At 41.1% G+C, this 14,160-nt stretch overlaps 1 protein-coding gene across 2 annotated transcripts in view; it reads left to right on the forward strand.

Moving 5' to 3' along the window:
* abcc1 (ATP-binding cassette, sub-family C (CFTR/MRP), member 1) overlaps nt 1-13,214 on the forward strand; it is a 37,157-nt gene extending 23,943 nt beyond the window's left edge. Inside the window, exons 19-31 of one of the 2 annotated variants that reach the window (XM_046076432.1) lie at nt 72-246; nt 492-555; nt 1,700-1,829; nt 1,929-2,136; nt 3,275-3,585; nt 3,742-3,941; nt 4,093-4,219; nt 5,279-5,380; nt 7,190-7,336; nt 7,513-7,671; nt 8,091-8,257; nt 8,639-8,833; nt 10,208-13,214. In XM_046076432.1, coding sequence (XP_045932388.1) covers nt 72-246; nt 492-555; nt 1,700-1,829; nt 1,929-2,136; nt 3,275-3,585; nt 3,742-3,941; nt 4,093-4,219; nt 5,279-5,380; nt 7,190-7,336; nt 7,513-7,671; nt 8,091-8,257; nt 8,639-8,833; nt 10,208-10,316 — 2,094 coding nt within the window. In that variant the 3' untranslated portion in view covers nt 10,317-13,214. The remainder of the gene's footprint in view (nt 1-71; nt 247-491; nt 556-1,699; nt 1,830-1,928; nt 2,137-3,274; nt 3,586-3,741; nt 3,942-4,092; nt 4,220-5,278; nt 5,381-7,189; nt 7,337-7,512; nt 7,672-8,090; nt 8,258-8,638; nt 8,834-10,207) is intronic. The other variant, XM_046076441.1, reaches the window with a different exon arrangement.
* The last annotated feature ends 946 nt before the right edge of the window (nt 13,215-14,160 follow it).

Below are 14,160 nucleotides of genomic sequence, written 5' to 3' on the forward strand. Positions count from 1 at the left end.
GATTAACTTTAAAGTTGTACAGGTGTCACCTTTTACACACAAGCATGCTAAATGTGTGTGGATGTGTGCAGACTCGTGTGCTTGTGACCCACGGGCTGAGCTACCTGCCCCAGGCTGACCTGATCCTGGTCATGGTAGAGGGAGAGATCACAGAGATGGGCTCCTACCAGCAGCTCATGGCCAAAGACGGAGCCTTCGCTGAGTTTCTGCGAACATACGCTGCTGTCGAGCACACCGATGACACTGGTGAGACACACTGCGTTTACACAGCCGCAGTGATTTTATATCTTGGCTGTCAGGTGGAAAATTTAATAATGCATAATTTACAAGTATTTTATTTATTTAGCTAAATTTCAACAAGGAGAGGTTTATAATTGTAATGCTCCATGAACACGAACAATGTTTTGGATCTCAGTTGTTGTTGCAGTGGTTGCAGAGAATGTTTAGGGATCAATCTTTTCTCATGAAAACTGTTTCCTTCCTACATTTAGAATCTGTACCAAAGAGTGGAACCAAAGAAAAATTAGAGAATGGCAGTGCAACTGCTGTTGTTGGGTGAGTTATACTGGACAACAACAGATCTCTATGGCAAAGAGAAATAAAATGTATCGGGAGACACTGACAACACCTGTCGGTCATTGTTGATTTGCCTCTACGCAAGGGGTTTGGTAACATTAAAGGTTCAGTGTGTTTTAGTGGCATCTAGTTGTGAGGGTTGAAACATGGTGACTTCAGTGTAAGGGGATCCGCTAAAAACGTAGTTATGTATATTATATTGCATTTCTTTTAATAAATCCTCCTTAATATTACACACTGGACCATTAAGAATAATACAGAATGTGCCTCATGCAAGAACATTTTTGTATGCTTATCCTAATGTTCTCTGATTTTTTGTTCTTTTTTTTTTTTGTTGCTTGGATGAGTATTCCAAGGTGGATTCACCAAACTCTCTTAACTGGACAAACTTAAATAACGAAAATCTAAATCCCTTGTTTCAGCCCGATAAACAGCACCTCTTCATGAGGAGGTGAATGTTCTTAAGCTCATTAGCATAACCGACGCGCCAAGGCTGCTTGTTCCGCTCTGTGTGTCTTTGGCAAAGAGTGAATAAAAGGAATTTCACATTGCAGAGCTTCAAGTCCTGAGTTATTAGAGAACGGACAGAAATGCTTTATATTTGCATTTAAAACACCGAAACAGCACGTATCGCATGTTGTATACAAATGTGGGTATATTGAAATTTGTCAGCAGTGTGCTCTGTATGTCCACGAGCCACGTCGTTCCCCTCATTAGCATAAAAGGAGTAGTTTGCATCCCTAATTTACAAACCTAAGCTCTGCAATCATCACCACTGTGCTTTCTTTTTCCTAACATTTAATATAAATATATTTCTACTATCAGGATGTACAGTATGTGCACAAGACAGAGCTGCACCTCTGTTTATTCTAAGCTTGTACCTGGTGTTCTCAACCCTGGACAAGTATGTAGTAATTTTATGCAGCTAATTAACTTTTCTTTGTATAATTTCAGCTAAAGTTACACCAGCCAACAAACGTGCTGTTAGCTTTCCTGCTTAGCTTCCAGACCGGAGTGTGAAACCGAAGGCAGACCTTTGATGTAGATGTATATTATATAAAGCAAAGAATTCATTATCACATATATGCTTGTTTGTGTGTTTCTTTGTATGTCAATGTTTAAGCAGCAGTCCGGGTGTCAGCAGTGTTTCCCAACCGTCCCAGACGAGCAAGGAGGACAACATTCTGAGCAAGAAGACCAAGAACCCCGATGTGGGCAAGCTGACAGAGGCGGACAAAGCCAGTACTGGACAGGTGGGTTCTAGAGGAAAAGTCACACTTAAGAATTCAGTGTGCAGTATGTGATGGTCCGAACCACAGCCTCATCCCAGCACGTCTCCTCTCCCTCCCCAGGTCAAGCTTTCTGTGTTCTGGGCCTATCTGAAAGCCATCGGAATGCTTCTGTCCTTCATCAGTCTGCTGCTGTTCCTCGCCCATCACCTGGGCTCCCTGTTCTCAAACTACTGGCTGAGCCTGTGGACTGACGACCCCGTGGTTAATGGCACTCAGCCTGACAGGATGATGAGACTCGGGGTGTATGGAGCTCTTGGCCTTTCCCAGGGTGAGGAGTGTGAGGGGAGGGAGACACGGATACACAATACAGAGATATTACTAGACACACCAGAAGAACAGGAAAGTTGTTGGTTGACACATAGACTGAACACATCCCAACTCATTCTAACAAGATTCTGAATCAGGAAACAAAATCTCAACAACTGCAGCGTCTACCAGGAGATTTTAGAGCACTTCATGCTTCCATCTGCTGACAAGCTTTATGGAGATGCTGACTTGGCGCCTGCCCACAAGGCCAACACCACTAGTAACCGGTTTGCTGACCATGATATTACTGTGCTTGGTTGGCCAGTGAACTCGCCTGACCTATCAGATCTTTCTAGACTTCCATAGCCAGAAGCAGGTTCAGGTCAGGCGAATTGGCTATTACCAAGAGGAAAATGATAACACCAGACCCAACATTAGAGACGAGCTGAAGGCCGCTATCAAAGCAACCTTTCATTTTCATGAGAACAGATTTGGGATGTCACGATTTTTAGTAGTAGAAATTTAGTAGTTGATACCAATACCAGGAAATTCCACAATTCTTGATACCCAATTTGATGCCATGCTAAAAAAAACTGCAAAAAAATAAATCTTCAATATATACTCCTTTTAATAAAAACATCTGAACATTACAAAAAAAAACAACTAACAGCTGTAAAAGATGTTGTTAGATGATCTCCATGACAGATGAGAGGTGATTTGATGTCAATATGAGCAAGCTATTGAAATTACACCCTTGCAATGTGCTTAATTAATCTTTTTTTTTCCAGAACTCATTTTTTCAAAATCATGTTCTCATATACAAACTTAAATGATTAAGGGTGGTAACTATATATTGGCAGTGGTTTGAGATTTTTATGTAGAAAAACAAAAAAGTTATTAAAATGGATTGTATTGCACTTTTAAGACGGTCCCTAGATACAGTGAAATGTGCGTTGCACTGCAAACTGCATCGTCATCTTTGTTGATTTTGACTTGATCAAAACTATGAAACGTCTGCCTAAATTAGCTCTCTAAAATATCCCAACACTGGGAGAAATCTAGGCTTTGACACGGAGCTATTAAACGTAACAAGCCTCGATAACCGCTGAATGTAAAATATTAATTTACCTTACCTTATACACCCCACTGCTGTTTTTCAGGTGTGGCAGTCTTTGGTTACTCTCTCTCCATGTCCATCGGGGGCATCCTGGCGTCCCGCTGCCTCCACCAGTCCATGCTGTATGACGTCCTGCGCTCACCTATGTCCTTCTTTGAGCGAACCCCCAGCGGCAACCTGGTCAACCGCTTTGCCAAAGAGATGGACACCATTGACTCAGTGATCCCTAGCATTATTAAGATGTTCATGGGCTCCATGTTCAATGTGTTGGGTGCATGTGTTATCATCCTGATCGCCACACCGCTGGTTGCCATCATCATTCCTTTTCTTGGTGTGCTCTATTTTTTTGTGCAGGTGAGTTGGAATAAAGGCAAAACGCCTACTTTTTTCTTTCATACATGTTCTTTACATTGTGGCTGCCTAAACATGGAGACTGTGTGTAAAAAGTCTACAGTCCCCACACTTTTTGCTGATTTTGAAGTTAGACATCTCTGTCCTTCCTCTGTCCAGAGGTTTTATGTGGCGTCCTCTCGCCAGCTGAAGCGTCTGGAGTCAGTCAGCCGTTCACCCATCTACACCCACTTCAATGAAACATTGCTGGGTACCTCCGTCATCCGAGCCTTTGGTGAACAGGAACGCTTCATCCGTGAGAGTGACCAGCGCGTTGACCACAATCAGAAGGCTTACTACCCCAGCATAGTAGCAAACAGGTTAGGGACATTGTTACTACTCTTTCTTATTACACTTAACTACAAGGATTCTTTTGATCAATTCAAATGTTCCCTCTTCATTTGGATTAAATGTGCTACGTACCTACAGTAGTCTTCTTTCCTCATTTTGTCAATGAATGTGTTTGTGTAGGTGGCTGGCAGTCCGCCTGGAGTTTGTAGGAAACTTCATTGTGTCATTTGCTGCCCTGTTTGCTGTCATGGCCAGAGAGAGCCTCAGTCCAGGCATCATGGGACTGTCCATCTCCTATGCCCTCCAGGTAAACACTCACACCTACGTTACCTGTTCCAGTTCAGGTCTTCTTCAGGGGCAGAAAAGATGGGTCAGAAACCACTCCTTCCTATAGGTTGCTTTCAGCAGGTAATCAGGAGCCCTGCAGGAGAGAGAGTAGTAGCCATACCCACAGCACACAGACACAAAAGGTGCACGCCAGTCTTTTATTTGTCGTTTCCTCGCTCCTCAATTAAACCGGATGTTTTTCTGGTCCACCATCTTGCAGACCGTCCCAAAGCTCTTATTTGTGTAGTGAGGAGCCATGAGCGAGGATACACGAGACCAGCCTTCACCGAAGCCTTTCACTGGCCGACACGCCCCCTTATTGAATAAAAGATTATCACAATCAGAATATTAATAAATACTGATGCAGATAAGGAATAAATAGTATAAAGGCATTCTGCAGGTTGTTCTTCATGTGCAGGTGTTTGTTAAACGGCTACAGAGCGAGAAATCCGACCTCAGAAATGGACGTCACTTCACATTACGCTTTGGAGGAAAGACGTCTCTTATCTCTAAAAACATATTTCCTCATGTCTTCTCTCCTCGTGTGATTTTGTTTTGTCTCTTTATGCGTCCCCACTGGACAGGACTGAGATGCAAGGAAAAGACACAAGTGAGGGGAAACGTGGATGCAATTAAGAGACTTGGGAAGCACCCCAGTGCCAGAAATAAGCCTGCAGTCATGAATGTGACAGCCAATTATCTAAAAGGAGTTTAGCCTAGCTGCCTGATTAATAACTCTGTTCATTCTTTAAATATATTCCTTATATTACTTAAGTGATATGATTTAGTAAAGTTCTGTATGGTTTTAGCTAAGAAATTGCATATGTTATATGTTAATTAGCAGGTAACATGTGAAATGAAGGAAAACTATGTTTGTGAAGTGAACTTTTTAGAAAGACTCATGGCTTTTGAGTTGTTTTCAAGTATTTTTTTAAATTCTAGATCCCATTCAGCTCCATTGTATTAGGGTGGATCTGTGAAGTGACTGTATAAATTTGAGATTTCATACTTACCTTGCTTTCCTCTGTCCCACGTACAGCTGACTGCCTCTCTGACCTGGCTGGTGAGGATGTCCTCTGATGTGGAGACCAACATAGTGGCTGTGGAGAGAGTGAAAGAGTACGCTGACACAGAGAAAGAGGTACAAAGAAACAAACATTTGGAGGGAGGATTTACTTCATGGTGCTGGGTTTGGACTTAAGTTTAGGATTAAGGGTCCAAGAAACTTTTAGAACTCAATTTAGAATCCTGTTTTTTACTGTCCATTAAACTAGAAAGTTTATTCTGACTTTTCTCACTGGTGTCCAGACAGCAGCATGGTGGTTTGATTCAAATAAAACTAGACCTGCAAGCAGGTTAAAAGGGGTCGAAGCCCCTCAGCACAAGCTGCGGCCTGCAGCCCCACAGGCGAGACACAAGTAGCCAGGGCACTGAAAATGGGTTGTGGATGGGTATTCCAGCATGACAATGACCTAAAATACACAGCCAATGCAACAAAAGGAAGCTTTATAAGAAGCACATTAAGGTATTGGAGTGGCCAGACCTTAATCCCATAGAAAATCTGTTGAGGGAGCTGAAGGTTCAAGTTGCCAAACGTCTGGCTCAAAACCTTAATGATTTGGAGAAGATCTGCAAAGAGGAGCAGGATCACATCCCTCCTGAGATGTGTGCAAACCTTTTGCCACCAAGTACTAAGTCATGTTTTGCAGAGGGGTTAAATACTTATTTCACATATTAAAAAGCAAATCAATTTATAACATTTTTGTCTTGCGTTTTTCAGAATATTTTTTTGTTATTCTGTCTCTCACTGTTCAAATAAACCTACCATAAAAATTATAGACTGATAATTTCTTTGTCATTGGGCAAACAGGGTCTGTGATTTCCAAAAAGAATATCAAATTTTGACTCGTCAGACCAGAGGACAGTTTTCCATTTCGCCTCAGTCCATCTTAAGTGAGCTCGGGCCCGCAGAAGGCGGCCGCGTTTCATTATCTGGTTTAAATACGGTTTCCTTTTTTGCATGGTAGAGTTTCAACTGAGCTGTGTTCACTGACAGTGGTTTTTGAAAGTGTTCGTCAGCCCACGCAGTGATGTCTTCTACAGAAGTGTCCGATTTTGGTGCAGTGCCATCTGAGGGCCTGAAGAGCACAGCCATCCAATATTGTTTTTTTGGCCTTAACCATTGCGTACAGAAACTCCTTAGAAGGGGGGAAACATTGCAATGAAATCACCCAGATTCTTAGAGTTTTATGTTGAGAAACATTATTCTTAAATAGTTATTTACCAGTGCAATCTTTCACAGAGTTGTGAACCCCTCCCCATCTTTGAGTTGGGTATAAAAGGAGTCTTTCTAATCATGTTACTAAGCTGTTGCCAGTTAACCTAATTGTTCCAATGTTCCACCAGGTGTTTTCTTGTAGCATTTCACAGCTTCTCCAGTCTTTTGGTGCCACTGTCCCACCTTTTTGGAAAGGTGTTGTGGCATCAATTTCAAATCTGGCATATCATTTTCCAAAAACAAACACATTTCTCAGTTTCAACATTTGATAAGTTGTCTCTGTGCTATTTTCAATTAAAATGTGGGGTTTCAATGTCTTGTCATCTCAGCTGGATCTGCACCCACAGTGTAGGTAGGGCTGGACATGTATGGCATAATATGTTGTTTCGATGACATACATTTAGTTTTATTAGTCAGTGCATGGCATTTGATGATGTCTGAGTTTTCCCAGTGGTGGAGTCTTTCAGTACTTATACTTCAGTACATGAGTTTTATGGCTATTGAATACTTTTAATTGTTCTATTTGACGTGAAAGATACTTCTTCACCACTGTATCCCAGCTCTTTAGTTAGACACAAGAAAAAATAGTGCCATAGAAATGTAGGAGGGTGGATGGTGTAGTTGTGGGGGATGTTCATGTGCTTATTTAAATGTGTATCCTCTGACCACCAGGCAGAGTGGAAACTCGAATCCTCCAGCCTCCCCTCAGGTTGGCCCACAGACGGCTGCATAGACATCAGAGGCTTTGGCCTGCGCTACCGCCACGATCTGGACCCGGCCATTCACGACATCACCATCTACATTAATGGAGGAGAGAAGGTCTGCCTCTACATCACTACACTTCAGTGGTCTAATTGTTGATTGTGGTCAAACTTATGAGGGGGGGGGGTGCGAGTGAGTGAGTGAGTGAGACTGTGCATTACATCTGTGTTGGTGGATGTATTTAAGTGTTATCTCTACGGCCCGTCATATTTGCTGCTACATCTGCCCATAAGGTGGGGATTGTGGGGCGCACTGGAGCGGGGAAGTCATCCCTGACACTTGGGTTGTTCCGCATCATCGAGGCAGCCGAGGGCCACATTTTCATTGATGGGGTGGACATTGCTAAGTTGGGCCTCCATGAGCTCCGCTCCAGAATCACCATCATACCACAGGTCAGTGCACGGAGGACATGGAGTGAAATGACTCCTGAATGGTCTGCTAGGGATGGAAATGAATGCTCGTCCCAGGTTACATTTTGAAAAATGTTGTTATGGCTACTAGAGCCTGCACCGTTATTCAGCCTGTATTTCCAAGCTAAAGGAACAACACCTGTATCCCAATTGGAAGGAGACTCCTTGAAAGTCTGTGTTGTGAGACAGAGGATGGCCTCATCACACAGATGGTATACATTAGTCCACTGTGTCAATTGTGTAGTTTTGGTGTCTAGGGACAGAACTCACAATGATGGTTTTGGTGGATCTGTGCAGCTTCAGTACCTCTGAGGGTTTCGTAGGTGCCACTCTTCTACGGAGGAGACCTAGAAATGCGGCACAGCTAACTTATCCCCTTGACCCTCTCCCCACCTCCTCAGGACCCAGTGCTGTTTTCAGGCACTCTGAGGATGAACCTGGATCCTTTTGACAGGTACTCTGATGAGGAAATATGGAGGGCTCTGGAGTATTCCCATCTCAAGAACTTTGTGTCTGGCCTGCCCAACAAACTCAGCCATGAGTGCAGTGAAGGAGGAGAGAACCTCAGGTATAACAGCTTCATATACAGCCACTCAAATTATCAAAAACATCATTTACCTCAACTGCAGAGAGAAGCCAGCTTTTGTTTGAAACAGCCTTAAACAAGAGACCTAAGTATTTATGCTGCTTCCATTTTAATTTGCTGTTAATGGAAACTTAACACTTCCTCTGTGTTTACCAACATATGGTCATGTCATACTCACCACTCTGCTGCTCTCTCTTTAACACCGTTCTTACGCACTTCCTGCACAGATATATCATAGTAAAAGCCTTCTTGCTGCTTAAATGACCCGACACTTATGATGCGAAACATCTGCAGGAAGTGTTTAATGGTTTGCTGATGTGCTGCTTCCAGCTTTTTAAGCACGTCTCTGTGTCCTCCCTCCAGCGTGGGTCAGCGGCAGCTGCTGTGTCTGGCCAGAGCTCTGCTGAGGAAGACCAAGATCCTGGTTCTAGATGAGGCCACAGCAGCTGTGGACATGGAGACAGACAACCTAATCCAGTCCACCATCCGCTCTCAGTTTGAGGACTGCACCGTCCTGACAATTGCTCATCGCCTTAACACCATCATGGATTACACCAGGTACTGTACACTACACACAAACTGCTGTAATATACACCTACCTATTTTGCATTTAATTGCTAATTTTGTGTTATAATGGGATTGTCATCTCATTATCTCAAAATAAGTAGTTATTTATGTTGAACCTTTAGTCATCTAATGATACTGGATGGATCCTAATGTCATGTGGAGATGTCAATCATTAGCTTGTCATTATCATGAGATAAGGTATGTTGCATGCCTGCCGACAAGAGCGTTCACACACATGTGCATGAGGCAGATTTGATGTTTAAGCACTAACAAATGAAGAGTTAGTTATTAGGGATGTCACAATCACATTTATTTTGCCCCCATATTTCCTTTGAATCTGGTTTGCTACTGCGGCATGATAAGCAAACTACTTTTACAATGCTTGTTTTTAGTGGTGGGAATCACCAGAGGCCCCACGATACGATATTATCACGATATTTATGTTGCGATTCGATTTTATTGCAATTTATTACCTTTTTCCAACTTCCAATTAGGTCCCTAAAGTCAAACTTTGTCAACATCTGTTTATCTAAAAAGGTACATTTCTCTGTTTGTTCATATCACTTTTTCAGTCCTCTATATGGTCCTGTTAAGTTTTCTAGTGGACTAAAAAAGCAAAAGATTTTATTATTCTAGTACTAAAAAGTTAAATCCCATCTGCAATTTATATAATAAAATATCGATACTTGGCGTCCGTGTATCGATACAGTATTGCCATGGCAAATATCAAGATACTATGCTGTATTGATTTTTTTTCCCCCACCCCTGCCTGTTTTCTAAATGACGTTCGGATCGATCAGGGCTATGTTTCATAGTAAAGCACAACGCCAGCTGGAATCAAGTAACAAACACATATTTTCAGAATTTACCACATGTAGTTCAACTTCCTCTTTTACTCCAAGCAATCTCGTGTTTTGTTTGGTTTCTGTACAAATGAGAAGTAGTGCCACAGAGCTCTGGGTGCCAGCAACAATAACGACAGTGGCGGATGGAAATTTGGTGGCTCACTGGAGCAGACAGGTTGAGAAGCGGGAGGGAAGAAAAATATACTGAAATATTAAATTATCTTAATCTAATAAAAGAAATGAACTCCTCTGGTTTATGGCTCTGGGTGTTTATTTGTCCAAAAAGCTCCAGTGCCGCCCCACAAACTCCTCTCCATTTATGACTCTTGGGTTACCGCTAAAGCAAAACAAAGGATCAGGCTCAGGTAAAGCCGATACGAGTGGCCCTGATCCCGATCTTTGAAACTGTATTGGAACATCCCTAGTATTTATTGTAGAAGTATAAGAAGCAACTGCAGTACTGGATTGTCTTTGTTCTACCGGCACAGAAAGGATTTCATAAATATTCTGTCTCCTCTAGGGTCCTGGTGTTGGACAAGGGAGAGATGGCAGAGTTTGATGCTCCCTCCAATCTCATCGCTCAAAGAGGAGCCTTTTACAAGATGGCCAAGGACGCTGGGCTGATCTGAAAGCAGGAGGTGCCTCACTTTGTCCGGATGCTCCTCTGAGCCCCTCCCTGCTCCTCTGGCTCCCAGCAGTGGAGGTCCCGAGTTAAAGAGTGAGGGGGAGATAAAGTAGGGGAATTGTTAACATTTAGAGTGTCTGACTATTTAAGCAAGGATGTTGATGAGAACGAAGGATTTGATTTGACGTGGTCCACCCTACACTTCTGTCCTCATTTAACTACACTGTTCCAAACAACCCTGCTTCTTCCAGATCATGTCTGCAATACCCCCTGTTTGTTCCGCCCCTTTTACATTCTTTCACTGCTTTTTCTGTCATGGAAGAGGGGGTGAAAAGTCTTAACAAGGGACGTTCTGTATTTGACTTTTATTTTGACAGAGCCTTGTGCTTGCGTTTGAGAAAAGAGGGAGAGTTTTGCTTCCCTGCAGACAGAAGTCCCTGCAGTCTGTCTCATACACAGTTCACTTCTGTGTAACCAGTGCTGAGGTCAGTAGAGGACAAAACATTGTTGTCCTGCACTTATGAAATAATGTAGTGCCAAATACTGCACTCAAGCATACCAGTTGTTTTGAAATGCAGGTTTTAAAAATCATCGTTGATTTGAGAAGAAGGTCGGGATGTGGGACTCAGACAGCAAATTAAAACAGCCCCCAATTGTATACTACATACTATGCAGTATGTGTGATGTACTGATCTTTGTAGTGTGCTGGGTTTTTTTTTTACAGTTGGTATTTAGAAAATCAACATACTTAATAGTTTATAATACAATATGGAATCTCACTAGACGTATCTGTGAAGCAGGTGTTTTAAGGCACAGCCAAATGGACTGACAATCTGCTTTGAATTAGTGAGCAGTATGGAGCTGGAACTCAGCTGAGACAGGGCAATGCACTCGCTTTGTTAAGCTGAATGTAAGCTCATCAGGAGGGATTCTTCGGAGGCGAGAGTGTTTGCTGTTTCCGACTTTCAGTTTTACTTTCAGAGCATGATCAGGCGCAGGTGGAGGCATTGGGAGCAAACAGCAGCTGATTGGTCCGTTACGCTGGTGATGTCACAGGCCAAGTCAGTGGTGTCTGTAACACTGAACATCGCAAAACTACCAACGCACAAACTCTCAGAATCAGTTGGATAAATTCTGCCGTACTTTTACTTTACATCCAGCGCTGATTGTTTATTTATTGTGTGTTTGTGTTCGTTTAGCAGCAGCTTTAAATTAATGTGTTCTGCAAGCTGCCGATTTGGTTAGAGCTAGGGCTCTGCTCGTGTAATGAATGCTTTGGAGCTGAAGTATATTGATTGTACAAAACGATATGCTGTTGTTCAAATAAGTCTTTCAGCAGCTTCAAGTGACTTTGAGTCTTGAAAAGAAACTTTTAGACTTTCAGGGGAAACTCTGTTCTGTTCGCCCATCCTCTGTTCTTGCTGGTGTGTAGCCTTGGATGGATGCAGAAGAGAGTTTTACATTAAATTAACTCTAATGAGGTCACAATGTAATAGACATAATATTTTCTGGTTCATTTTATTTTAAAAATGTGTACAGATTTCATATCTTTGAATTGTTTACAGCTGGTTAGTCATGCTTCATCCAAACAAGTTGACACATGCCAACATGTAAAAAAAAAAAAAAAAAAATCTGTTTTCAGATTGATTTGACATTTCTTTGCATTGCTGTATTTAGTGTTGGTGTGTTATTTTTTTGTGAAATAATATGTTCAGTTTTGATAATATGTACAGGGCTCCTGAAGTGACATGCAGAAAGAAATCCCACAGTTTCCAGTGTGCACTGGTAATAGTGTAGAGCACATTAGAAACTCTGGTTCTTGTCCACAGACACATTCAAGTTTGAGTTTATTTGTCTTAACAAACCACAGAAATGAATGTTTTGATGAACAGCAAATATATTATAACTTAATGAAGTTTTAATATATTACTAGTTGCTGTCTGGTGGCTGTTATTCTGCACCGAGGAGACAAAATGTAAGTGCACTGAGCTATATTTTCATCATGGACCCTAGACATAAAGACATTGCTGCTGCTGTCATCACATTATTTTCAGAAGCCATTTGTTGCCTTCTGCTGCCACTCTGAATACATCTAAGTACACAAGCTTCAGTATGTTTCCAGCACAAAAGCTTTCTTGTGGGATAGTTAACTTGTACTGAACATACAAGAAACCATTGGGTTTTCAGAAGGAATTTTAGTTTAAAGAGCGCACCATAAGGTTTGTGGAAATGTTTTGTGCATGCAACTTCAAGGGCTCTACACACTTTATTCCATTCATTTCAAGTGAGAAAATAAATCCGAAATGAGCCATACTTACCGGCAACACCTGCCATACAAATAGGAATATTATGGCTGATTGTTAATTCATCATCACTATCACATTGGGTGGATGTTACCAACAATCTTTCTTACTTTTTGTGGAATGGATGTTTTACAGAAGATAACGGCCAAATGGGGGCTCAGGAGGTGGAGCAGGATGCCGCAGGTAAAAAGGATGGCAGTTTGACCCCACCTCCTCCTGGCCACATGTCCTGAAGACTTGTGAAGATCTTTGTGGGAGAAAACATTATCTTTTCTCAAATTGAGATTCAACTTACAAAAGTCAAAAGCTTTTCTACCACATGGCCCTAATTTTTTTGTGTGTCTATGTGTGATTTCATAAAATATAAAATAAATAATCTTTATCCTCCGGGGCAGAACAGTATGTCCCCTGTTGGATATCCTGTGGCACTGCTGGTCAGAGTGGTGGGTTAGAGTGAGGGTACTGGATGGTAAGACCTCTTATACCAAATCATCATTGTGCCTCCACATTATTAACACCTGTATGTACATGTACTGTATATGTAGTTGTGGGGCATTTTATGGCCAAATAAAGGGTCTCTACCCTGTTGAAAAGTTTCAGCCAGTGTTCTTTGGCAACATCATGGCTTGGCTGTAAAGGTTCTGCTTTTGATGATACATGGTACAAATTAGTGAAAAAAGCTCTGGTTTTGTCACAGCACATGATGTAGCATCTTGAGATTGAAAGAAGCATATTTGTGTTACATATTTATGTTTATATATATATATATATATATATATATATATATATATATATATATATATATATATATATATATATATATACACAATACTTAGTTACAATACTATGTAATAAAACCAATTTATGTCTTAAAAGCATGTTTGTTTTCTTAATTTGCTGCAAAGGTGTTAACTTTTCTGTTACCTTAAAAACCTACTGTACTTTAAACACAGGTAGATAGGCCTACAATTGCATTTAAAAATGTCAGAAACATTAATTAGACAAAATACAAGCAGGTAGTACTTGGTTAAGCAAAATTCTTTTCATGATCAATTACTTTTTAAGTGGCGTACTTCTTACAAATCTTAAAATTACGGAGAGCTGTTTTTAAATTAGTAATCACAAGATGAAAACAAAAAACTAATGGAAAACTGGATTTGCAATTCCATTTTAAAAATCAATGATTGGATCATCATAAAAGACAGAATACCTTCTCTTTTTTTTTTTTTTGTTTTTTTTTCTCACATTCAATTTAGTGGGGTTTTCTTGGCATGGGAAACAGGCATTAACATTGCCAAAGAAAGTGGGAAGTGAAATGCACATTTAATTTATCAGGTCATAAGTCAGCTTTTTTTAAATGTATAACTTTATGAATTGATTAAAGTTCAACATGGTAAACTACAATTATTCAGATGGACATTCTATGCTCCATAGGTGCCAGTAGGTTAACTTGATAAACCCAATTTTAAAGAAAGCAGCTTTTGTTTTGGATGAAAATTTCTTACAAAATTCATCTTTGTTGAATTCATTTGAATTGACTGTGTT

Source organism: Micropterus dolomieu, linkage group LG02, assembly GCF_021292245.1.
Source record: "Micropterus dolomieu isolate WLL.071019.BEF.003 ecotype Adirondacks linkage group LG02, ASM2129224v1, whole genome shotgun sequence".
Classification (NCBI taxonomy): Eukaryota; Metazoa; Chordata; class Actinopteri; order Centrarchiformes; family Centrarchidae; genus Micropterus; species Micropterus dolomieu.